The 26480-nt window shown below is 42.1% G+C and overlaps 1 protein-coding gene across 1 annotated transcript; it reads right to left on the minus strand.

The window, feature by feature from the left end:
- Window positions 1–526: 526 nt before the first annotated feature.
- aop (anterior open) lies at window positions 527–25165 on the minus strand. Its single transcript, XM_064684802.1, has 4 exons — window positions 23843–25165; window positions 3632–4873; window positions 1346–2204; window positions 527–1279 (listed from the first exon to the last, which is right to left on the minus strand). The coding sequence occupies exons 2-4, from the start codon at window positions 4815–4817 to the stop codon at window positions 1015–1017; spliced, it is 2310 nt and encodes a 769-aa protein (XP_064540872.1). The 5' UTR covers window positions 4818–4873; window positions 23843–25165; the 3' UTR covers window positions 527–1014.
- Window positions 25166–26480: the final 1315 nt, after the last annotated feature.

Here is a 26480-nt window from a genome sequence, read left to right on the forward strand (position 1 = left end):
TATAAAAAAGAATTTGTTATATGAACACCTTTTGCTTATGCATTAACAATTAAAAACTAAATACAAGTACATCAAAATGTTACGTGTGTGTGTGTGTGTGTGTGTGTGTGTGTGTGGAAGCCAATGTATTATTATAAAATATATGTTTCAATTGCCTGGCCAAAACGTTTAAATGAAAAAAGAAAAGAAAACTGTTGCAGTTTACAAAAAAAAAAAGGAAACGCTCTTCAATTCAGTTTCTTTCGTTTTTCCTCTTTTTTCTTTCAGTTATCACAATTAATTTGTTTTGAAATGAAAATTAATGGCGCGTTTAGAATTTCTGTGTGTATATCTATTAATTATAATTAACAATTTCAAATGCTCTTAATTCATTAATATTATTATTAATTTTTTCTTGTATATATTTTCTAACAATTTTGTTTTCCATGTTACGTGAAACCATTTGTTGAGGCAACATTGTAAAGCTCAAAGGTGACAACACTTACGGGCTAAGGTGTGTGTTGGTGTGTGTGTGTGTGTGTGTGTGTAAATTTAATAATTGTTAAGCTTAGTTGTATTATGTAGAAAAATTGGCACATAACTCTGTAAATCGTTGAAGGCTGCGCTGCGCCGATCCAAAAATGAAGAACTACTTAAGTATAAACAAATTACACATGTGTGTGTGTGTGTGTGTGTGTGGGTGTGTGTGTAGCTTATGCATAGATTTAAATGTTAAAATATGTATTTAAATTAAATATTTAAGGCTGCCTTTTAAAATGACAGACAAAAACTAGGCGCTAATTAACACACACAAAGGGTGTGCCGGTGTGTGTGTGTGTTGGTATGTACAAAAGGTAATGAGAGTGTGTGTGTATATTGTTGTTGTTGTTGTTGTTGCTGTTGGCTGGTCCCAAAGGCAGCTGCATTTATTGCTCAGGTAAAGTTGCGGGTGTGTGTCGGTGTGTGGCTGATTGTCATAGTGCATGTGTGTGTGTGTTGGTGTGGGTGGGTGTGTTGTTGTGCGTGTTGCAGAGCCTAATGCATATGCCTAAATGCCGCCTCCTCGCTGCCATTGCATTCGCTGTCCATGGGCACAGGCTGCGACTGCTGCTCCCGTTCCCTCTCCCGCTCCCGTTCCCGCTCGACTGCATCCATGGGCCTGGGCGAGCCGGTGGCGCTGCTGCTGCTGCCTGGTGCTCCACCAGCAGCTCCCTGCTCTGTTGCCTCCGTCTTTAGCTCCGGCTGGTCGTTGTAGCGTATCAGCTTGATGGTGGTCAGGCCGTCCGCATTGCGTATGAGCCTGCAATAGAGGTCCATAGATGGGATTAGCATGTGCCGCTTGGGAGTTGTAGCTGCTGCTACTTACGGATAGCAATCCTCGTTGTTGTGGCTATTGCTGCCGCTGCTGCTGCTGGCGGCGCTTTTGCTGCTCACGCTCAGATCGGTCGGCTTCAGATCCTCGCCAGCGCTGTCGCCGTTCTCCAGCTTCAGCGGATGAAATTGGAATTTGTCCCCGGGCGCGGAGACGGGCGCACCGGGCGTCAGGCACTGCACTCCCGCCGGCGAGCCGGGCGGCTGTGCAGCTGTGGCAGCTGCCGCGGCCGCCGCATTGGCGGACAGATAGTGAAAGGCGTGCATGAAGAGCGGCGACGTCGGCTGCGGTCCGTACGCGGCGGCCGCGGCCGCTGCAACAGCCGCCGCGGTCGGCAGCGACATGTTGGGCCCGTTTCTCGACGCCGGGCGCTGCGGCGACTGCTGCAGTTGTTGCTGCTGCTGCTGTTGCTGCTGCTGTTGTTGTTGCTGCTGCGTCCAGCTGGGACTGCCGGGCGCCTGGCTGCCCGCCTGATTGGGCGTGCCTGGCGCACCACCGGCAGCGCCTCCACCTGGTCCACCTGGTCCCACCACAGGCGTTGTCGTCTGGCGCAGCTGGGATATGTTCTTGATGTTCTTCAGCTCCGTGGGATTGCGCAGAAACTGATAGCAATGCCGCTCGCCCTGCACCTTGCGCAGGATGTTGACGCGGTAATAGTAGCGCAGGGCGCGCGACATCTTGTCGTAGTTCATCGACAGGTGGTTCTTCTGGATGCCCCACAGCTTGGCCAGCCCGGCGGGATCCACGATCTTGAAGACGCCCGTGTCGCGGCACTTCCAGGCAATCAAATCACTGTACTTCTGGTTGCGGTCGTTCAACAGCTGCTGCAGAAAGTCCCACAGGAGGCGGCCATCTGTGGAAGGAATATCGATTAGTACATGTGGAACAATTGGCAATGGAGCACTTGGTTACATTTGAACATGAAACACGGTTACTTTCATCTTTTAAACTAGTAAATCGTTGCAGAAGACTGTGGAAGCGACGAATTGCAACAAGTGGAACAATTGGAATGGAACACTTATTGACAATTCAAAATTAAACACGTTTACATTCAACTTTAAGCCTATAAAATCAATGCAGACTGTCGAAGAACTGTCCAAGCGACGAATTTTGACAAGTGGAACAATTGGAATGGAACACTTGGTAACATTTGAAAATTAAACACGTTTACTTTCAACTTTTAAACTAGTAAATTGTTGCAGAAAACTGTCGAAGTGACGAATTGCAACAAGCGGAATAATTGGTAATGGAACACTTGGTAACATTTGAAAATTAAACACGATTACTTGCAACTTTTAATCTAGCAAATCAATGCAGATTGTCGAAGAACTGTCTAAGCGACGAATATCGACAAGCGGAACAATTGGCAATGGAACACTTGTATGATTTGAAAATGATACACGTTTACTTTTAACTTTTAAACTAGTAATCAATGCAGACTGGCGAAGAACTGTCTAAGCGACGAATATCGACAAGTGGAACAATTGGAATGGAACAATTGGTAACATTTGAAAATGAAACACGTTTACTTTCATCTTTTAAACTTGTAAATCGTTGTAGAAAACTGTCGAAGGGACGGAATGCGACAAGCGGAACACTTGGCAATGGAACCCACGTCACTCCTTGGATTGCTTTTTAGGCAAGTATATTATCCCAATAAGTTCTCACGTCAAACAAAAATTAATACACACTATTTTCCGTTTGTTTCTATTGCAGTGGAAATGGAACACTATTAATGGGAATTGTTGGTATTGAAACACTTAGTAATGAGAATGCAACGTTACCCCAAGGAGTGGAAATGGAACACTAAGCGAATAGGCTATATGTTGGTAATGGAACACTAAGTTTGCGGGCTTTTATTGAAATAGTTGGCAATGGAACAGCAGGTAAGTAGGAGCCCTTCTTATATGAATGAAATGTTTCCACTGCAAGCGTTCTGTCATCGAATGAATGTGAAAAATCTTGTTTCCCATTTCCATTAAACTTATTCCAAATATTCTATCGATAACACATGCGCTTTCTATCGATAACTAACAATATTCCGATATCAACAAATCGGAAAAATGTGAAAAATCTTGATTCCCATTTCCACTAAACTTATTCCAAATATTCTATCGATAACATATGCCCATAAATCGATAATGTGAAAAATCTAGTTTCCTATTTCATCTAAACTTATTCCAAATATTCTATCGATAACACATGCGCTTTCTATCGATAACTAACAATATTCCGATGTTAACGAAATCGATTGTGATCGAAATGAAGCCAGCTACTCACTTGTATTCGGCTCCGAGTTCTCGGGAAAGAATTCCCGCTTCGCTTTGTACATGTAGCTGGGCGTCGTTGGAGCCGAAATGGAGCCTCCGCCCGGCGCCAACACCGCGCCGCCCGTGTTCTCCAGCGTCAGCTGCTGCTGCTGCTGCTTCGATTGTTGCTGCTGTTGTTGTTGTTGTTGTTGCTGCTGTTGTTGCTGTTGTTGTTGTTGTTGTTGTTGTTGCTGCTGTGACCAGGAGTTGACAAAGCTGTTGGTCAACTGTTGCGTCCAGTTGGGCTTCATGTCCTTGTGTATGGGCGTGCCCGGCGGACTGCCAGCGCTGTAGGAGAGCGGACCCGTTGCCAGAGCATTCGCCTTGCTGCTGTTGTTGTTGCTCGGCTCGGAGTACTCCTCCTCGGAGTCGGAGTGATTGCTGCTGGCACTGCTGATGCCCTTCATGGGCTGGACGCAGCCATTGCTGGCCGTGCTGCTGCCGCTGGAGCTGCCGGCTGCGGCGGCGGCGGAGCTCGTCGTTGCGTTTGTTGTGCCGCCGGCGGCGGCGGCTGCAGCAGCATTGGAGAGGGCAACGCCGCCATTTTGATAGGCCGCCGGCTGGGGCGGACTGCTGGCCTGCGAGTCAACCGAAGGCGGCGGGCTGAGCGTCACGGAATTGGGCGCCATGAAATGATGCGCCGCCATGTGGGCTGCGGCGCTGCTGTTGCTGTGGAAGGGATTGCTGCTCTCGGGCGGCGCATTCAGCGGCGGCCAGGTGGGCGTCGGCGGGTGGCTGTGCGGGGACAGCGGATATCGGCCGGTGGGCGTGACGGGGCTGTTGGGCAAATGCCATTGCATCATGTGCGACTCGATGATGAGCATCTGGAGCACATTGTGCAGGACATCGCCGGCGCCGGGACACCGATGCCCAAAGTCGGCGCGTGTCAGCAGGCACAGGGCCTTGCCGTTCATTTGGAAGAGATCAAAGTCGAGCTTGGGCAGATCGAATTCGCGCACGCAGAAGCGCAGAAAGTCGAGCACATCGTCGCGGCTCCACAGACGCGGATCCGATGGCAGCGACGGCGGCAGCTGGGTCTTCAGCTCCGCCAACTGGCTGGAGGGCGGCGGCGGGCAGCGCCAGATGACATCGCTCCAGATGCTGGGATTGAGCGGATTCAGTGATAGCTGTACTGGAAGCATTTTCATTTTGGACATGCAAAACGCGCTGTGTGTGTTCTAATCGAAGGCAAAGCCACAAGATTAAGATTAATCTGCAAAGATAAAGAAAATGATGTGGCATTAGTTTTAGTTGGTAGCGCGAAAGGATGTGCAAAATCACCCTGTATTTAATTATATACTTAATCACCTTATACATACATATATTCACACACGCGCGAAAGATAGCAGACATTTGCATTCCAAGCAAATCAAATTTCTTCATAAACAAATCAACTCCACAGGCAGCTGAGTGCGGGCGAGCGAGAGAGAGAGGGAGAGAAGATCCGCTAGACGTGAGTCAGAATCAATACGCAACACGCTCACACACACACACACACACACACACACACATGCACGCTCAATTATTGTATTAGCGGCATTTGCTCTCATTATTGCTCTCGCTCTCATACTATACACCCCCGCAGGAAACGATCAGCATAGAACGCATGCGCTACGTGTTTCAAAACAATCGTTTCATTGCACTTCGTGCCAATCACCACAGCATCGATACCAATAACCTTTTATATACAGTGAAAGCACTTCCAATAAACAGCTACTTTGTACATACATACATATATTCCTCTCTTAGCCGGTCAAAATTTTCCAGTGTTTCACAACTCTTTTAAGCGGTCATCTTTCTTAATAGAACGACAGTGGAAGTCCCCTGAAGTGAGCTTTCACTGTATACATATGTAAATACGCATCGAAATCGAGCTTTTTTAATTGAAAATTGCTCAATATGGTAATTGCCATAAATATGTGCGTTGGCGTCGCTGACGCTACTATTCCGGATGTGTACAAAGCAAACACCAACAAGCAAATACACATACATATGTTTGTGTGTACATACATACGTATACAAATCGACAACACATGGAGCAAGGCGCACACATACTTATGCATATCTTTGGCGTGATCAGTCGCTGTAAGATTTCAACATAAACGAATGTATTGATGCCACAGCAGTCAAGGTGGGGGTGTGTGCGGCGGGGAGGTGTGGTGTGCTGTGCTTTACGAAACTTGAAAGCCGTACCCATTTACCCCGGGTCTGGGCCTGGGCCTGGGCTTGCCGGGCATATCACTGCAGCAGCAGCAGCAGACAACGGCGGCGGCAACAGCAAACGGAAGTGCACATTCCATACACAAAACCCGTTTCCAAATCAGCAGCGGCGGAGCAGCAGCGGGTGAAAGACGTTGGCACAACGACGACTAATAAATCCGACAGTGGGTAAAGAGAGCAACAAGCCAATTTTCAAGAAGCAGCTACAGGCGCACCCTGTATTATGGCCGCGCGTTCAGACATTGCCCAGTCGTACACACATATGCACACACATTAAAATTTATCTCATCTCGCTCTGAGCAGCAGCACCGAAACTTCCTCATTCTCCGGGAAGCATTTCAACAAGTGAGTAAAGAAATTTACTTAAGGTACAGCTCGAATGCGTGCAAGCGAGATGCCAGTAGGCCAACTGAGAGAGCGCCTGAGCAATAAATATTGCTTGCATGCTGCTGGTGTTGTTGTTGTTAAGCAAGAAGCAGGAGAAGACAGGCACAGCAGATGAAAAAGATGACGATGATGATGATGTGATGACGATGATCACTGGCCGCACTGTGGGATATACACATGTTTATTTGTATGTACATACATATACTATACATATATGTATTTTTTTATTGTGTACATTTCTTTTACTTAGAGGGGGTCTATTTGTTTTGTTTAAGAGGTGCTGCTGCCCTCTGCTGATTGTGTACACACACACGCACACGCACGCATATGTTTGTATGTATGTATAGGCGATCCTACGTGTTATTTTGGTTGCCGCAACAACATATGGTTTAATTTGACTAAAATAAATTCATATGTATATTGTACTACACACATGTTCGTTCGCTCCGAGAAAAACAACAACAACAGCAATATGTACAAATAAACATTCAACCAGTCGGTGGCACGTAGTAAAATGACAAATGAATGTTCATCATACCAGAAAGCAACAACAGTACAAAGTGAAAGAAGGCAGAAGCAGAACACAAAACGACGCACGCAATGCGAGAAGAATAAGAATATAAATACACGCAAACACATACTCACACATACACTAACATATGTACATCCATGTGTGTATTCTAAATCTCAGTCAGCGAAGATGACAGCAAGCGACGGAGGCGGCGGCGGCGAAGGAGGCGCGGCTTGAAGAACGAACACACAGGCATGAAGGGGCACCAGACAGGGTATAGGGGACGGGGAGCAGGCAGCAGGCACAGGTAGTTAGGTATGCGGATGATGGCGAACCGGTTTCAACGGAAATTACAAACGAAAATTATAAAACGATCAGTTTAGAAAAATGCCAGCAGCAGCGCAGCCGCCGCAGCAGCAGAGATCTCAGAACAACAACAACGACAAAGGCGACAGCAAATAAGAAATGTAAAAGGTAAAACTCGTAGAAAACTGCAGTGCGAAGAGAGAGTGCGAGCGAGAGAGGGGTCCAAAGGAATGTCTGTTTGTGTGTGTGCGTCTGCCTGTGCGTGTGTGTGTGCAAAAGAATTTTTGCTTGTGCAGAGATTTCCGCTTTTAGCGAAATTGTCTGAAGAGCGGCGGCTGTGGCAGCGGGGGGCGGCTTGGTTGGGCGTGGGATCGGAAATGCCAGACAAGAAAATGGGGCCGTTGGAAAAATGGCCAAGGAAACTGAGAAGGCGGCCAGGCGGGCATCCTGTATATAAATTGCTTTCGATAATATATCGATTATTTATTTATTCTTGGTATGTATATATATATCGATTATTTATTTATTCTTGGTATATATATAAATCGATTATTTATTTATTCTTGTTTATAGTTCGATTTAAATGCTCAGTCAGCGACCTTCCTATTTAGCTGGCATCCTGTTTATGAAAGCTATTAATACTACATGGATTCATCTGTAAAGAACTAGTTCCGAACTGAAAGAACAACGTGTTAACTTCAGTTCCACGAAGTAGGGAACTTGGACATAAAATCAAATTGTAAGTTTCAATTCGAATCAATAGCATTCTAGTATTATTATTATTTATATAAAAATCACTTCACGATAGAAATACCAATTGGTACTTTCAAGGAACATACAATCTATATACTAATTAAAATCCCTAGGCAATAAAAATTGATGTAAGATATGGAGGTCAACCACTCTATATTTCCCATAGATTCATCGATTTGGTAATCTTCATTTTCAGAATATCTGTAATTCGATAGATCCAGAGCTATTTAGTTATCTTTCTAGCTAACTAGTCTTAACTGCATTTTCTGCATAACTGTTAATTGCATTGTAAACCTCTCGATCTCTGTCAAGTGCGTGGTTTCTCGAACACTTTTAAGAGGATACTCGGACTCAGACATTTGATCTATCATTGGGCTGACAAGTGGACCCTAGACTAGGCGCAGCGGAGCTCTTTGTGGTGATTCACCAAAGTGCAATCGTGCTGCATGCGTTGCAAGTTAATGAGTAATTTCCGTAGGCACATCCTACCCCCCGCCGCCGACGCCACTGGCTGTGTGCATCAAGTGGCTGTTGCTGCTGCGCAGTAGAAGAACGCGATGAGAAAATAAGAATAAGAAAAATCTGATAACATAAAAAGGCAGAAGCGACAGCCGCCACGGCGCATTAAGATTAACGGCCTGTTCGTATGCACAGCTGCACAGCGACAGAGAGAGAGAGAGAGAGCGAGAGAGAGAATGAGTGAGCGAGGCATGATATCTGCCCTCTCACTCACTCACAGATGCTGGGCTGTTAATGATGGCCGTAGGACCCGAACCGAACCCGAACCCAGGGCGAAGCAGCAGGTAGTCGAGTGCTAAGCAATTGATAGAGGCTCGACGGCGGGGGGCAGGCGAGCGAGCGGAAATGCGTACCTGCGGATGCACTTACATCTTGTAGATACTTCTTGGAAACCCTCCAGCTCCTCCCCTCCTCCGCCGCATGTGTTGCCAGTTGACATTTGATCTCTTTTATGAGCTCTTCTTCTCCTTTTTATCAGCTGCGCACAATTCTCAAGTGCTCTCAGCGACAGCCAAAAGCAACCCTTAAGAAGGATCTGAAGGCTGTCTATTGTGTGGACCCTACATGAAATCCAATGAGCCTAGAGTAACGCACAGTAAATACAAATAAGAAGAAAATTAACCCAGCTAACACGACTATGGGTTACCCTTTAGCTAGGTTCTTTCTATTCTCAGCTGCAGGTTATGAAAACTTTATTCGTTAATAAAATCGGTAACTGTGGTCCGATCGCTATGAAACTGTCAGTCTATTAAGATGACACTCGAATAAGTGCACATATCAAAAATCTAGGTAATTGCCTTAAAAAAAACCTTTAATTTTAAGTCATAATGGGAAAAGGTATCTTATAAGTGTTATAAACCTGATCTGTCAGGGCTGTGGGAGGAGTTATCGATATATATACATATACATTGAACATGAAACCCTTGAACCCTTGAATTTACCCATTATTAATTATTACAGGGTATACCGAGTTGGATGATCGTGTGTCTTGCACGTGTGTCTATTATTATAATATTTTAAATGAACATTGGTTCGCCATATTCCGGCATATCAAATACTCAATTAATAAGCACAAAAATTCAAAACCAAGTCAACGACCTGCTTTGCTTTATAACTGCTCAGAGTAGAGGAAAAAAAAAAAACAATACAAATAAATATCCAGCGCATATATTAAAGAAACAACAACAACAACAACAACTGACACGTAAAGCTCAGAGCCTAACTCCCCCCGAAAACCCGCTTGGTCTTAAACAGAGCCACACACACAGAGATACAGATATATAAAGATATATACAGATATATATGCTATATACAAATAGACGTTGAGCTGATCGTGCATAACAAGCGCGTGAGCGTATGCTATTGCTGAGCATATATAAACCACAAATATACTATATATATAGATATAAGTATATGTAGAGAAGCAGAAAAAGACGCCAATTCCGGGTTCTTCTTCGCGCGATCGCGACAACAACAAGCAAGAAGCAGAGCTTCCCAAACGGTCTACGGTTCAATTTCTGTCTAGATCGTCAGTTTTTGTTGTTGTTGTTTGCTTAAAGCGCCGTAGGCACTTTTTTGTGGAGCACACACAAGCCCCAAGTGCGACTGACGGACTGCCTGACTGACGGACGGACTGACAGACGGACGGACGGACTGATCGCTGATCGTCATCCATGCGAACACAGCAGAAAGCAGGCAAACGCTCTTAAGCAACCAAATCAATCATCGTTACGCACTTGAAGTAGACGCCGTAGAAGAGGAGGAGGAAGAAGCAGCAGAAGAAAGGCGGCCGAGCAAACCTGATCGCAACGATCAACGATCAGCCGCGATCAGACGCAAGCGTTTCCATGGAACTAGTCTTCCTCTTCTTCTTCTTCTTCATATTATTTCATCTAATGATCTGTTCTGTAAGTCTTGGAGCAGATCCTCACACTTTAGTCGGGGTTATTAGTTGTTGATCGCGCGACAAGATCGCGCCAGACCCTTGGCTGACCTCAAGCAGCATATACAAATCTTTATGATGTTCTTTCCCTTTTTTTTTTTATTGTTACATTTTTTTTTGTATATTTTTTTTTATTTATTTTTTTTGGGAGCGTTACGTGCATGTTTGTTCTAATGTGGAGCTTCGCTCTTTGACTTTTCTGCTGGCTCATGGTTCATCTTTTATGCTTAGCGCATATCTTTTATTTGATTTTATTTTATTTTGTGTGTGGGTCCCTCTCTCCCTCTCGCTCTCTCTCTCTCTGTCTCTGCCTCTAATGATATGAGTTGTAGATGTCGGATAGGGCAGACAAGACAGAAAGCTGAATACGAAAAATGCTTAATGATATCAAACGTTCGATAACCTTTTACGTATCTTTTAATATGCAAACCGAAGCAGACTTTTTATGATGATCATCAGCACGATCATCATGATGAGCATTAGCGTTAGCATTAGCATTAGCTGTGCTGCTATAATAAAAGCAGCATCATCATCATCAACGGTAGCTACCTATATCTACCTAACCGAGCTCTGTAATCATATACATATACATATATATTTTTTCTGTTCATGCGATGAGTTCATCAAACGCTCGAGAAGGGTTCAAAAATGTTTCGCTTGCCACGCTTATGTGCTCGTCATTTTTCTAGAGAGGGGAGGGGGGGCACATGGAGTTCTGTGGCAGGGTGGAAGGCGACAAGCGCATCATCAACATTTGTGCCCATCATATTCAATTAGTCGCAACTGTTTGTTTCAACTTTTGCAATTTTCTCGCATTTAGCCCATGCTACCCTTTCTCACAATCACAACCCCCCCCCCCCCTCCTCCTCCCTCCTCCCTCAAGTCTAACTTAATAAGGCAGAGTTGTCGACTCTCATCGCACAGTTTGCGGCAAGTGGCATAAACGCAGCTTATGCCACAAGTGTGTTATGTGTGGGTTGGGGTCGGGTTAAGGTTCGGGTCAGTGCGATTCAATTGATGTTGTTTAATATGCTATGCTTCCGTGTTGTTCCAGAGCACAGCTGCAATTGGATTGCAAAAGGCAAGCAACAGGATGAAGGAATCAATTTGTAGAAATATCAAAAATAAAGGTATGCCTATACAAAAATATGAACCTAAATTGGCCTAAGAGAATATCTAATTCATAGATCAGAACCTCGATTGGAAAAATGTGAACTACAATGGAAGATTGAAGAAAGGAAGATGGAATACGCGAAGGAATCAATTTGTTGGAATATCAAAAAGAAGGTATGCCTATTATTTTGTATAATCAAAAATATCAGCCTAAATTGGACTAAGAGAATATCTAATTCATAGATCAGAACCTTGAATAAGGTGAACTACAAAGAAAGATAAAAGAAAGAAAGATGGAATTTCAATAAGTTAAATAGTTTTCGCTGGGAAACAGGAATTCTTTGATTTGGAGAGTTGTTATTTTGACAGTTCGAAATTGGAATTTCGATGGACTTAACCATTAAGTCCCGTTTCTAAGTAAGATTTTAATAGTTTCAATTGCTTTGAAGTAGGTGCTCAGCTTTTTTTCCAGTTGAAGAGACTAACCCATAGATCTTAGGCTTACTAAAACTCTAGATCTCAGACAGTTCTTCGATCCATTAGACTTTACTTATATACTATATAATACTTCCATATATATCATTTACTATTCTTTATACATCTACATTCTCTGCATAATCAGAGAAAAGCGCCCCTGAACCTAGTCCATCAAGCAGATTTTTGATAAGCAGCCAGCCACACACACACACACACGCACTCGCACACCTGGTGCACCTTCGCACCGGCATGGGCCTTGTCAGGTTTGGTTATGGCTGATATTTGTAAACTAGGATTACTTGTTGTCGTCTTGGCTGTCGTAGCTTTGATAGCGGCCAAGATATAGACAAGAAACAGAGATATAGATACAACATGTTCCGTTGCTGACATGTGTGCAAGTGTGTGTGCCTGTGCGTGTGTGTGTGTGTGTGCCACACTTCCACTATAATGTTTATATGTATTACGAAATGTTTACGATTTGCTTGAGGTTTTTTTTCAGTAAGTTTATAACAAATATGCCCAGATAAGATAAGGCAAACTCATAGATACGCACACACACGCACATCTATATACATATATATATAGATGTATATAGCCCGTGGCAGGAAGGCAGCTGCTATGTTTGCCTTAACCAAAACCAACTCGTCTTGGACTTGAAATCGCATGGAATCTTTGGTCTATTGACTTCCTCCTTCGACTGCCCACTTTTCCTCCTCTCCTCCCCTCTCTCTCTCTTTGGCCAATTGATCTTGACAAGCGAGTCAGCTTCCTGTGCCCGCAAATGGTCAATTAGATCAGCGCCCAGCACGGATGTGAGCATCCAAGCAGCTCGCCAAGCCAAGCCAAGCCAAAAGCTAACCGAGCCATGCCAAGTCGAGTCGAGTCCGGCTAACTATATCTGGTCGGCATCTAAACCGGTAGTTAGTATTTGTGCTGGTAATCAAGCATATTGCTTAAATCTAGGCATGCATGCAGCCAGCTGCAGCTCCCCCCTCCCCTCCCTGCCCATATATTCCAAGCGCTTCGGTTAAGTCGAACGTGAAAAGAACTTTGGCATGATCTGATCGCTCCGCTGTCGACGACGACGATCGCGCCTCGCATCTTAATTACAGAGAGCAATGCAAAAAGTTAAAGCTTGAATAAAAAAAACGGGTAAGAAACATTTAGGCAAGAATTATTTTGCTGTACTAACAGTTACCCTGTGCTCAAAGCTCAAGCTTTAAAATATCCTATCAAGATTGTGCCTAACTTGATTTAAACTCTTTGCTATAGTTTATTTAAACAACTTCTATATATGCACGTTATCTTTCCTATATTAGACTCAGAGAAATTCCTTTCATTTCCACATCTGAAAACTTTAGATTATTCCGATTCAAGTCTTCGGGTTATTTCCTAGTCCCAGCTTAGCCTACTCAATATAATCTTCAATAACTTTTGTATTTTACGATCGATCGATATGTCGTTTAAGAGATGATATACCTATCTATTTTATAATCATCGAGTTCATAAAGTAAATGTAAAAAGACGTGCACAGATCGAATCTAGTTTTGGATGCGGTTTCAAAAGAATATATTGCTTGTAATAATGTCAGAATATTCATGCACCTGACTTTTAAGTACGAATGAATATTATGGCTATGACAAAGACTCGGATTTCCCTTGAGCAAGCAGATCAATTATATAGATCAAATATATAATATAAACACCGATCTATTGATCCGTTGTATTTTTAAGAGTTCGTCATAGCTTCCAATTGATTATCGAGCTCTATAATGCCCTTTATTGGCCAATTTATGGTTACAGGGTATACGAAAAGAAATAAAACTGGGCAGAAACAAAGCCCCTGCTAGCTGACTATCTGGCTGGCCGGCTGGCTGGCTGGCGAAAAAACCTGAATTGTAAAAACGTTCTAAGCTCGGGCCGTGGAACATTTTGCGCGTCGCTGGAAAGACACTTAATAAATGCGGAAGCGGATGTACAAAAAGGCAGAGAGACGGCGACGTGGAACCGAACAAGCAACGATGTCTATAATCACAATCAAGTCATGCAAGCAGGTAACTGCTGTGGGGAGAGGGGGAGGGTTGGCAAAAGGTGGAGCCAGAGCTGGGCGGGAATAGTAGACGAGATTCTGCGTCAAATTGTGCGCTGCCTAGATTAACAGAAGGCATTTGTATGTGCTTGAGAAGCTCAAGTAATTGGATCGAGTCACTTCCTCAGCTAATGCGAAAAGGAAGCAAAGTAGAATTCGAGATGCGAATTTTGAATAGAGGCTTCTTTTCCTTGATATTGACAGAGCATTTACAGATACCAGACATTCAAATGGCAGCGAGTTGGGTGAGCAGAATATGAGTGAACGCACAGGAGAAATTGGTTCCCGAGCCATGGTGCAACTGCAGGAAATTGCCAGCAAATGCTGCAAAAAATAGACCATAAATTAGACATATAAATAGACGTACATGCGCATAGATATCGCAATCAATGGGAAGTAAATTACCGGGTATTGTCCCGACACGCGATAAGCATTAGACATGAATTATTGATTAAATGAAAACACAATCATTACAAGCACATCGTCTCGGTCTCGGTCTGGGTCTGGGTCTCTCTTCTCGGTTCCCTCTTCTCGGTTCTCTGGTAAAACAGCAGCACATTTTGTGCGGGGGAGGCGCCACGATTGATAACAAACAGCCAATCGATAGTTGTCACACGAATGTCTTACAACAGATCAACACGAGATCGTGGTGCCAACATTTACAAGTTTGCTGTAATTAAACACATTCTTGGATAGTGATCAGTTTGTGTCAAAGTTAACACAATGTTTTGGGGAGGATCGTACAGTTGTTCTTCTCCGATCGTAGTTTCTTTTCTTGGTCTCCGATAGTATTCTCTTTTAAGAATGTTTAGAAAGTCTATAAAGGCTTTCTTTTAAAAGCAGATCTTCAATTTAAGTGATCTTCACTTAGCTGATCTTACTTTTTAAAAGTTGTGAGTGTCTCAGTATTTAAAGTGATCTTCACTCAGGTGATCTTCTTTTGGAATAAAGTGATCTTCACTTAACTGATCTTCTTTTGCAATACTTTGTTTAAAGTTGTGAGTGTCTCAGTTCTAAAGATGATCTGCACTCAGCTGATCTTCTTTTGGAATACATCGTTTAAAGTTGTTCTTTTGGAATTCTTCGTTTAAAGTTGTAAGTGTCTCGGTTCTAAAAGTGATCTGCACTCAGCTGATCTTCCCTTGGCCTTCTTCTATTTCAGAAGTAAATGATCAATCTTTGAAATCTGATCTTCATTAGAGCGTATTCTTCTACATCCGAGCTGATCCTCGTTTGAGAATCTCGGTTTAAGTCTAATATTTTAGTTTATACAACTTCACGCTCTTCAATTAATACAAGAACTTTCTGCATCTCTACATCTGATCTATTCTTTCGATTTCAGATAAAGTTATATGCCAAAGTGATCCTCAACCTGATTTTTGAACTGTATTCACAGGTCTTTCGTGTATACGTATTCAATATTACATAATACAATTTGCTCTAGATTAGTTTAGCTTTCGTAGATTATTTTAACTGATTCATACGTAACTATAGAATGTAGGAAGTGAATGTGTCTGTGCCTCGTCATCTATTTGTCGAGTGGATGGCATAGAACTAAACAAATTTTCTAGCTAGCTAAACATTTTGATGACATTTGTCATAAGTGAAATTCAAGCGAATGCCGCAACATCAATTCCGAGTGTCAAATGATATAACAACAGACCCGAGGCAATTGCTAAGAAGCCGAGACACACAGAGACAACGAGTAGTACCCGGGTGCTTGATGCAGAATGTGGAAATACTTATAAAGAACGTTGTGGGGGAGATTATATTATAATTTCCAAGTAAAGCAAACAAATTAAGACAAACAACAAAATTGACACGAACAGCACGTAGCCAAGCGCCGTGAAGGAGCGCAAGGCTTGAATTAAAAAAAAAAAAAAAAAGATGATGCCAGTTGCAGCTGCTGCGGTTTTTTATTGTCGCCAAATTCATAATTAGCAAATGCTAAATGAGACACATGGCTGCAGGCGCTGCGGCAAGCCTGAAGATGCCACAAAACAAAAAAAAGAAAAAGAAAAGAAAAGAAAATCCTGCTCTATTAGAGCGCGCTGACAATAGTGAGTTAGTGTCTGCTTGAGGTTTTTGTCTTTATTATATATATGCTTTTTATCTCATTAGCCTGTGTTGTTGGCCACGTTCTGGCATTCGACAAACACTTGTCTATCTGGCAAGTTGTTGTCCGTGCATTTCCCTCGCGGCGCTGTGCTTATCATGAGCTTTTCTTCAGCCAGCCAGCATTTTCCTCTCTGCTCTGCACGCGTGTGTGTGTTTATATAATTATCATTATTCATATTGTTGTTGGTTGTGGCTTTTAATGTAAATACTTAAAATGCATGCACAATTGTGCACTCGACTTTAACTGTTAATTATAATGAACTCTAGCTCTCCCATTCCCCTACTCTCCTCTCTCTCTCTCTAGAGATAGACGCCTTTTTATTTATTATTAAGTGCTGCTATCAGCATTACTCAAATGTGGAAATAATAATAACAATAACAACATCTGTTAAAAGTGCAATGAACAAATCAGAATTCAGTGTGTGGGCCTGCCCGACCGCCTCTGGCCGCGTAGAAACAGCGTGGAGCACGTCGCCAACAGCTGCAATCGAGAACTGCATCCGCATATGACGTAGACTCCGGTCTAATAAATGATAAGGGACAGTTACTTGTGCAGCAGACAATTGCCTACAAAGTATTAGCAAAGACTAGCTCTGAAAAGCTTAAAAACTGAACATTTTTTCAATTAACATGCATGTTAAAGTTCATGGTAAATATTTAACATACACGGTAAACAGCCAAATGTTAAAAAACTGAACATTTTTTCATTAACATGCATGTTAAACTCATGGTAGATACTTAACATGCATGTTTAGGTTCATGGTAAATATTTAATATGCACATTTTTTACTACGGCGTGAGTTCTTATGCATCAAAGAATGCTAGAGCAATGCAAATGTATTGATTAATCGATTAAATAACCGATTGTTCAATCGATAATCAACTAGAAATGCACACATATCGATCAATCGATTAAACAACCAAATGTTTAATCGGTAATCAAATAGTATTATATAAGAAAGTATTAAATGCCTTTAGCACTTGGATTATAAATACTGTATCAACAGACATTCTGTACAGAGGCGTATGCCTGTTAACAGAAATGTTAAATTGACGCTGTAAATCTGTTAACTTTTAACATAAGCTGCAAATGTTATACTTTATAAACTTTTAAATTTATTATCTTTATAAATACTTCGGTTTTCTTTATAGAAAAAAAGTGCTGAGCAATTCCCCGAAATTTAAATTAGGCCGATACGCTTAGCTTATCTCAACTAATGCCAGTCATTGACTAATCAGTCAGTGTTCCCACGAAATGAACCTTTGTCACCCAAATATCTATGGGAACTACAAAAGTTCATCTTACTTCTTTTAATCCATATTCTAAGATCCAGTTCCTGCGCTGCTAAGTGACCCTCACCTAGTGCCTACAAGCAAAAGAAAAGCTAACAAAAATAAGCGCTGATGAAATTGATCAAAAATTGATATCTCATGATTACGTGCACTAGTTTTAGCTGAAGTGGTCGGATTTTCGATTGCTTCCTATATGTGTATTCCCGAATCTTTGTGCTGTATATACTACAACAACAATAATAATAATAACAAGTAGTATTTCCACTTGTGAACTGCGATATGATTAAAAGAATTGTTTGCACGCTATTTCGTTTCTTTTGGCTATAAATAAATAATTTAAAAGCAATAAAAATAATTGAAATTTGCGTGTGGTGCGCAATATAAACACCAACAAATTAAGCCAAAGGTTCAACTGAAAATCCCTCGCCCCAATCCCGATCCCAAACCCAAAAAAAATATATAAATAAAAGAAAAACAACAAATAATTCCGACTCTGATTAGCTCGGTATCACTCAAGACTCTGGTGCGCCAGGCGCAGCTAATATTTGCCAACTGGCGTCATTTCCGGTTACGGTTCAAGTCCCCCCCACCTGCACCCCATATATGGCAGCTCTACCTACCCTACCCCTATCAGCCCGCCCCGCCCCGCCCGCCCCGCTACCGGTGCACAGGCACATCCTCTGCCCTCCCCTAAATAATATTCGTTCCGTGTTCGACTGAAAATTTTTGCTGCTCCTCCACTTGACGCGCTTATCAGACATTGGGCGCGATTACGATAGGAACTTACGCACACACACCCACACACGCGCGCGCACACACACACACACACACACACACGCACACACCTCTTGATAAGTGGGCAACGCATTGCCTTATCAATGGTATCGGGCGCCGAAATCAAATTGATTTATTGACGATTTCCCAGTGCTAAAAATACAAACACAAATACTTCGAGTATATAGTGAAAAATTCTTATACTGTGTTCGCTCGGAAGTAAAAACTTCCTGGTATTCAAAATTCTTCAGAAAATGGGAGACTACATTTTGAAAAACACTCGATAATCTCGTTAAATCATGATCAAAATGGTATATAAAAATTTGTTTATTTTCATTTAATATTTAAGAAATTATACGCATTGACAGCTTATCTGGAATGTAAACCTGATAAAAAGAAATAATGGAAATAATTCACGAATTTTCCACGAAAAAAAATGTTTTTTTTTTATTGTGAATTCGTTGTCTCAAAGAAATCACTTAATTTTAAATAACAAAATAATCTTTTAATCAATTGAAATGTGATTATAATTTAATATTTCCCCAGTTATTGTAACAAACGGATTTTGCAAATTAAAAACCAGTTTTGTTCCATTTTGCGAGTGCACACTGTACACGTTAAATATTCTGTTGAGGACCACCCGTTGCGAATATCAAGAGTCCACGGTAAGGACTCACGGACAGCTCAGCTGCAATCTTTTTGCGTGTATTTGCACTTAAAATTCAAGTGTTTGTCGCTTCTTCCTTCCGCCTAGGCAATTTTCCACGAAAAGCAGTTCGTTTTTCATTGTGCATTCGTTGCGGTCAGCGCGGAGGAGGGCGGGCGAGGGGTCGAGGACAATTCATCGGGCACTCGAGCTGGAACAATTAATGCGAGGACCACCAACAGTTCGGGGATTCATTGTTGCAACAGGTAAGGTTAGGTTTTGGTTTTGGGCTAGGGATAAGTTAGGCCCAGGTAGATGGAGCTTAAGTCTTACAGTTATTTTACTGAGCACAAAGATATATCCTACTTTTCTTTACTCTACTTCAGCTGAGCTCTATTCATTATCAGATGATGCACAAAGATGAGAGATGAGAGAGAAAGGGAGAAAGAGAGAGAGAGAGAGAGAGCAGCGACGGCAACTTCCTTTTTTGGACATTACGCAATCAGTTTTTTTTTTCTCTGCACCCGAAAAACTGTTACGTCTAACCACGCAACGTCCACACCCTACCCTAGCCCCCCCCCCTCGCGCGATCTATAGGTTTTTGCTTTTTTTCAGTGTTGCAAGTAGAAAGAAAATTACCTAATTGTGTTGCATCGACAACGAGCAACAGCGACTTTTTTTCCACAACATTACTCTACTCCACTTCTTGCTTGGCCACACAGCGTACCCCCCACCCCCCGCGCTCCCCTTGGTGCGGCTCCTTCGTATGTGTGCCACATGCTCCAAAGGAAAATTAAAAATGTGCCACAGACACAAGAAAACGGCGGGCATATACATATATGTATCTATCTATTTTTTTTTTAGTTAGTTAGTTAGTTGTGCACTTTTATTGTTGTTGCTTTGCAGTTGCTTTGCCCGCTGATTCGTTTGTTTCTTTCTCTTTGGCGTCGTTAGATAATAGGCAACAACAAGAGGAGGCACCGTTAAAGCTGAACCCCAAAAGCCATTTTGTTGTTGTAGTTGTTGTTGTTGTTGTTGCTGCTGCTGCAGTTGTTGTGTCGGCGGCATAAGTCAAGCAAGACTTCCTATATTTTGAAACACGTTACGTTCGTAACATAATTCACACAACAGGTTACTTGGTTCGCCTGCTCGCCGGCCATGGCAACAGCATATCGTCTCTCGCTCTCGCTCACTCGCTCTCTCGCTCACTTGCTCTCTCTCTCTCTCTCAGCAGCTTTGCAGAGTTCGAGTTCGAATACGAGATCGAGAGCTGGGAAATGTGTGCGGTTGTTGTGAGGCTGGGAAATTATCGGTGCATCGGGAAATTATTGATGCCATTGTATAACGCATTTCCACATTGCAAGATCATTGTTCAAAGTAATTAAACTCTGTTCTTAATATACTATATCAAGTATTTGATAAAAATAATTGCGCGTCAGCCACTTTTATATACCCTTTAAAATCATAAATTTATCAAAACATCAATTAGACCCTTTCAAAAATATATATATAGATAAGATGTTCAAAAATTTGTATACCTATGACCATATTCCATATCTATCATACACAAAGCGTATTTCATTTTCGGCAACAATAAAAATGAAACCTGTGGATTTATTGATCTATAAGTGCTTCAGTGGGAGTATTAAATATTTAAAACAAGTTTATTTGCGTTTGGCATAAGAGAGAGAACCTAATTTAATAGCTCTAACGCTCTAACTATCTCCCTCTTTTAACAGTTATATAACTTTGTGCAACTTTTATCATACCCTTATTACCCATTTTATGTTTGGCATATAAAAACGGCAATATAAGCTCCGGTGTGGTGAGGGAAGCTTAGTGCTGATGTTTTTTTTCTACGTGAATTCGCACGATCTTTTAGCTGTGTTGAAAGATAGGCGGCGATAGCTTACACGCACACGCACACATATAAACACACTCTCTTGTGCGGCGAATTGGAGACAGCACAATGGAAGCTGTGAACATTTATGGCAAATTCAGGTTAGTGTGATTTTTGTGCACTATAAAATGGGTCGTTGTTGTTGCTGCCGCTGCACAAGTGGCTGTCATAATGCTAAAACGTGTATGTGTGTGTGTGTGTGTGCGCGTGGTGCAAAGTGTTTACACAATACGCGAGTGTTTGTGTGTATGAGTGCATATTGCAAAACATCAATATAGCACACAGCAACAGCAAAAACAACACACACAATGGCTACATCTGCGCTGGGCGATAACACGCAGCAAGAAAATCAAATAACAACAACTACAGCAAGCAAGCCAGCAAATACAATTGCTATGCGCGCTACTTCCGCATGCAAGTTTAAACAACTAAAAGTCATCGGCGTCAGCGGCAAAACAAAAAACAAAAAAAAACAACAGCAGCAGCAAAAGAAAAATTGCGACTGCGACTCATTCTCAGTGCAGTTGGCGTGTGCGTGTATGTGTGTGTGCGACTGTGACTCAAAGATCGTCGAGTAGCATAAAAAGAAGAAGCAAAGCGCTGAGACAGCAGCCAAGCCCCAACAGCAATGACAACAACAACAACAATAAATGCGCATTTTAAATTGAGTGAGCCTTAAGCCCTTCAGACTCAGATCATATTAATTAAAGAGCAGCGCAAAAGAGAGCAAGCGTCACAATTGCTTTACTTTTCATTATATTACTGTTGCTGTTGCTGCTGCTGCTGCTGTCGTTTGCATTGGCATTTGCTTCCTCTTTCTTTCATTGGGCTGCTAGCCTTTGCCTTTACGCCGCCTCCTTCTACCTGCTGCGCTGAACACTTTTTATACCTGTTTCTGCTCTAGCAAGCAATACACATGAACAATTGTCTCGGTGTGTGTGTGTGTGAGTGTCTCCCCAATTGCCATGCTGCTGACCCGAAAGATCGTCGTCGTCGCTGCCGCTCTCTTTTGCTTTTGCTTCCGTACACTTAGTGCTCTTGCTCTTACGTTAAGGCGTCGCGCGTCTCTTACGTGTGCCACACACTCACCCGTTACGTCGCGTCGCGTCGCTTTTGTGGAGCAATGCGGAAGTGAATTTAATTTATTGTATTTACGCTGGCTTTTTCTGCCCCACAGACAGAGGCAAACAGACGGACGTATAAACAGTGAGAACCAGGAAAGTTAATGGCTCTACACAGCTAGAAATCCATAAAATCGCTGTTTCAGTTGGAGAGATGTCTGTTTTGTGCTTGTGTGTATGCATGTGTCGACATATTTCTACGTTTTGTTTCGTTTTTCGCTAATTGGAGAGCCGAACATGTTAAATAAATAACACGCACACGCACACACACATACATATTTATGTACATATGCACATACATACATACTTGTATACGCGCACACATAATCAAATTTATCGACGAAAATCTTAGCTCTCCGTAAGGGAGCAGCGAGGGGGGGGGGGGGGGGGTAGGTAGCATGATCAGGTGCGCTGTTTCCTTGCCTTGCGCTGCCGCCGCCGCCCAAACAGATTGAGCTTTTTTTTTTTATTATGAGTGTATGTGTGTGTTTGTAGCTATACCAGAAGCAGGAACTGTTCGCTGATTCGTTTCAGCAGCAGCGACGTCGACGTCGACGGCGGCAGCGACAGCAGGCGCACAAACAAACAGAATTCTGCTGCAGCAGCAGCAGAGCGGGCCGTGCGATAAGATTTCGCTGACGTACGCTTCAGAAGAGACACAGTAAAAATGCGGCAACAGGCGGCGAGAACCAGCGGCAACAACAACAACAAATAAGAACCGTAACATCAACCCAATTGGAGCTTAACGCTCCGCTTTTGTTTCACTTCCATAGAAAAAAGTGCATGCAACAAGAGACCCGTCGAACCCAAAGCAAACCCAAACCAATCCCCCAAGAAAAATAGCCCGAAACGAGCCCGAAAACCCAGTCGAGCGATTGCCTTCAATATGGATCAACATATTTGTACAGTGGTACCTCACGAATGAAGAATGCTTCGTATTCAAAACTGATTCTTATTAAAAAGAGAAAAACAACAGTTTTTATTAAACATTTAACTAGAAATATTAACTGTAAAAATTCTATCTTAAATTCTATCTTACAATAGCAGTTATTTTTTAAAGGCGTTCTCATTCGCGTGTGACTACTGTAAAAGTTGTATAAAACAGTTATACGAGTAAGCACAACATTTCTAGGTTAGGTACATTTAGTACAATCAGTGCATTTGCTTCTTCCTCATTTTGCTTTAATCTTAATTGATTAATGTCTGAGTGCCATTTGAGAGGTGTGAAATCATGAGTTCCGTATGAAAAATAAATAAAGACAAAGATGCGCTTTTTTCAACTGTTTAGAAAAAGCTATTTCATGTTTATTTTTAGGCAACAGATTTTGCTTTTTTATTAAGTTAGTAAAACGAATCCACAGTCTAGAAATAGACTGTATCTAAAGAAGATAATGCGCTCTAGTGTTGTAAAGGGCTCAAACAAAGTTGTAGTTATCTTGGGTAGAAGGAATTGAAATTTGTTGACCTCAACAAAATAAGAAAAACCTGAGAAATCGTTGTAAATAATTGTTGTACAGATTGTCGGAACATGACAGAAACAATAAAAACGCAGCGTATGTAGACAATTTAAAGAGATTAACGTTAAAATTTATCAACTTTCGGGTGACAACTTTTGTAGGGCCATATCAGGGGGGAACACAGAATTGTGTATCATATTAAGTGTGAGATGAAAGAAAACATATGGAAATGAGAGAAGGTCAGAAATACAAGTAAAACGTGCTGGAGAAAAAAAAAACAAATGATTGTGTAAAAGATGTATAGTGAAATCTCTTTTCCCGAAGCAAACAAACATCGCATAGAAGAAAATGGCAAATGATTTTAAAATGGCGACAAGAAATCTGGAAAAAAATGTAAGTTTTCAAACATCCATTTTCAATTATTATCAGTATTAATAGAAATATGTAGAAATTAGAAAAATTTATAAATCCATTTCTGTTTTCCTATTATATTTAATATTTTTTAAGATATCTCATTCAGCAGAAATGTGTAAAAAAAAAGTATATTCTTTGCTTACCTGTTTGCTTTTGCTCCACTGTGCCGTGACGTAGGTCGCTGTTGTTGTTGTTGTTGTTATTGTAATGACCGTTGTCTGTTTGCCGTTCTGTTAAGCTTAAAGCTCTCAGCGACAGCGCAACGCGGAAGCGGATATGTTGTCCAGATCCAGAAAACGCGCGTTACACTTGTTGTTAATGTGTTGTTGCTTCTGCTTGTTCTTCTTCTTCTTTGACGACGCTCGCCTTAACTACAACTGCAGCACTACTACGTAACGTTACGTTAGCCGAACGTCACGCGACGTAATGCATGCACTTTGCTGCTGCTGCTGCTGCTGCGACGACAGCCGATTTCCTGGTTCTGCTGAGACGCGTCGTCGTTCGCTGCTACTGCGACGCGACGTCAAGTGGCCATTGTGAAGTGACTTGGTAGCTGCGACTGGGGACCAAGGGTACGTTACGTTAATCCTGTGTTGACCGTTGCTTTTATCGCTGCGCTGCGCTTGCTTTAAAAGTGTTTTGTGTATGTTTTCTTATTTGCCATTGCAAGCGAATGTCAGCGCCAAAAGGGAATGGCGCACAGAAAATAACAAAACACAAAAACAAATCGAGCGCAAGCTGGAGACGTTATAGAGGAAGAGCAGGCCGCAGCCACAAAGAGCACAAAGTACTTCCGTCTCTTCCTGCCTCACACACACATACGCACACAAAAACACAGCCGTTGCGCGTTGCACTTGTGCTGGTCCCTGCTGTTGTCGTCGTTGTTGTTGTTGTTGTTGGTCTTGTTTCTTTGCTTTGGCCCTTTTTCACCCACGGTTCACATGCGCTGCGTACAAGTAGAAAGCACACAACAATAAAAAACTGCTTCCTTTTTACTTTTGCTTGCACACTACTTGTTGTTGTCGTTTTTTCTTTTTGTTGCGCTCTGTTCGCCTAATTTTTGTTTATTTCGTTTTTGTATATTTTGATTTGAGAACAGCCACAAAAGGAAAACTTGGCATACACAGTTATTTAGCTATTCTTTGCTTTGTTACTCGTTCTCGTCGACGGCGGCGTCGGCGGCTTTTCTTCCACTTTTCGTTGGATTATTGTTATGTTTTGATTTGTCAAGCGATAAATTCAACTTAAAAATTATTATTGCTGTTGTTTTTGTTGTTGTTGCTGCACTTGTTTATTTTATTTTTTGCTGCTGCTGGTGCGCGCGCGTTGAATTGAATTCAATTAATTTTTAGAATATTTTTGCACAATTACAATTCGGTATTATAATTATTGTACAACAAATTTTTTTTTGATTTCTTGTTCCGCAGCAACACGTCCGCTCACCACGAAAGTTTCTTACGTTGTGACTCAAAACATGCGAGTAAGAAATAAACAAAGCAAACGACGAAAACTGAGACCGCGCGCGCACCAGAGAGCATGCGCATTTGAGCGCATGGCGAGCGTGAGCGTGAGAATTTAAGAGAGCTTGTTCGCCAAAGAGAAATGAAGAAATTGAAATTTATTTGTTTGATTTTGTTCTCAGTTTTCTTGTTCTTGTTTACAATATTTGTCTTCCGAATATTTGCACGTTGTTTATTTCCTTTAATATATGTTTAGGTACAGATATTTTATACGAACAATGAGGTTATACAAATTTAAAAAAAATAAAAATATATATTTTCGTTATTTATTCAGCTGGTCAATATACAGGTGATCGTGCGATGAGAGCAATTAATATATGCATAATTATAAGCTAATTGTTAATGTATTTCCATTCAGTGGGTTTCTGGTTGTGTGTTTAGTAATCCAATCAAGTCGAAAATGTTTTAATTATTTATACCTACATATACATATATATTTGTTTATATATGTGGGATTTTGGCGTGGGCGTCGATTGACTTGTTAATCATCTGCGATAAAAGCGAATACAATCGTTCATCGATTAGCTAATAGAAGGTGGGCTGCAGCAACATGCTCTTCACGGCTGAGCCCCTAGAAACCAGTCGACCCAAACTTCAATTAACCAACACTGTTCAGCTGCAGCGCGACATTTCCGTTAAAAAAAAAAGCAACTCTTATTTGCCTACATAAATTAGCAGCCAAGACTTAAGAGTGAGAAAGAGAGAGAGGGCGACAGGTTGCCATAAAAAGTAGCCAAAGATGCGCTCAGTTGCGTTGCGATGCATCCGCTTGACTTTTGCGCTGGGGATTTTTCTTTTTTTCTTTTTTTGTTTTGTTTTTCTTTCCTTTTTTTTCATTTTAAAAGTTCGTTAACCAGTTTCCCTAAACATCGTTGACATTTGAAGTCAAATGCCCATAAACGGCGGCGATCGCTCAACTGTCCCCTCCCCCCCCCCCTCTCTCCCTCTCTCTCGCACTGGCCCAAATTAGTAGATGTTGTTGTTGTTGGTTCTGGTGCGTTGGCATAAGCAAAGAGCGAGACAGCTGAGCGCGCGAGAGAGAGAGAGAGAGAGAGGCAGCAGGATTGTGGCAGCGGTTCAGAGTTCAAATAGTCGTCCAATTGAGCCAATCAACATATTTTCTGCGATCAGCAACAATTCTTTATTTTTTTTTTTCGCCATTCGCAATGGGCGCGTAGGCGTGCCGGTTGCAGGTCGTAGGTGGCAGTTGACGCGGCATCAACTTACTTAATTTTGAATTTGTTGTGTGCGCGTGTGTGTG

The sequence above is a fragment of the Drosophila montana genome, unplaced genomic scaffold (assembly GCF_035044405.1).
Source record: "Drosophila montana isolate Dmon_TW-CO22-7 unplaced genomic scaffold, ASM3504440v1 contig_2_1, whole genome shotgun sequence".
Taxonomy (NCBI): Eukaryota; Metazoa; Arthropoda; class Insecta; order Diptera; family Drosophilidae; genus Drosophila; species Drosophila montana.

Bases quoted from the DNA above. Each gene is read 5' to 3' on its own strand.
- aop (XM_064684802.1), bottom strand. From the start codon at position 4,817: ATGTCCAAAATGAAAATGCTTCCAGTACAGCTATCACTGAATCCGCTC. The intron at 2,205-3,631 runs GTGAGTAGCTGG...TTCCTTCCACAG, and splicing joins GAACTCGGAGCCGAATACAA to ATGGCCGCCTCCTGTGGGAC. The intron at 1,280-1,345 runs GTAAGTAGCAGC...CCTCTATTGCAG, and splicing joins AACAACGAGGATTGCTATCC to GCTCATACGCAATGCGGACG.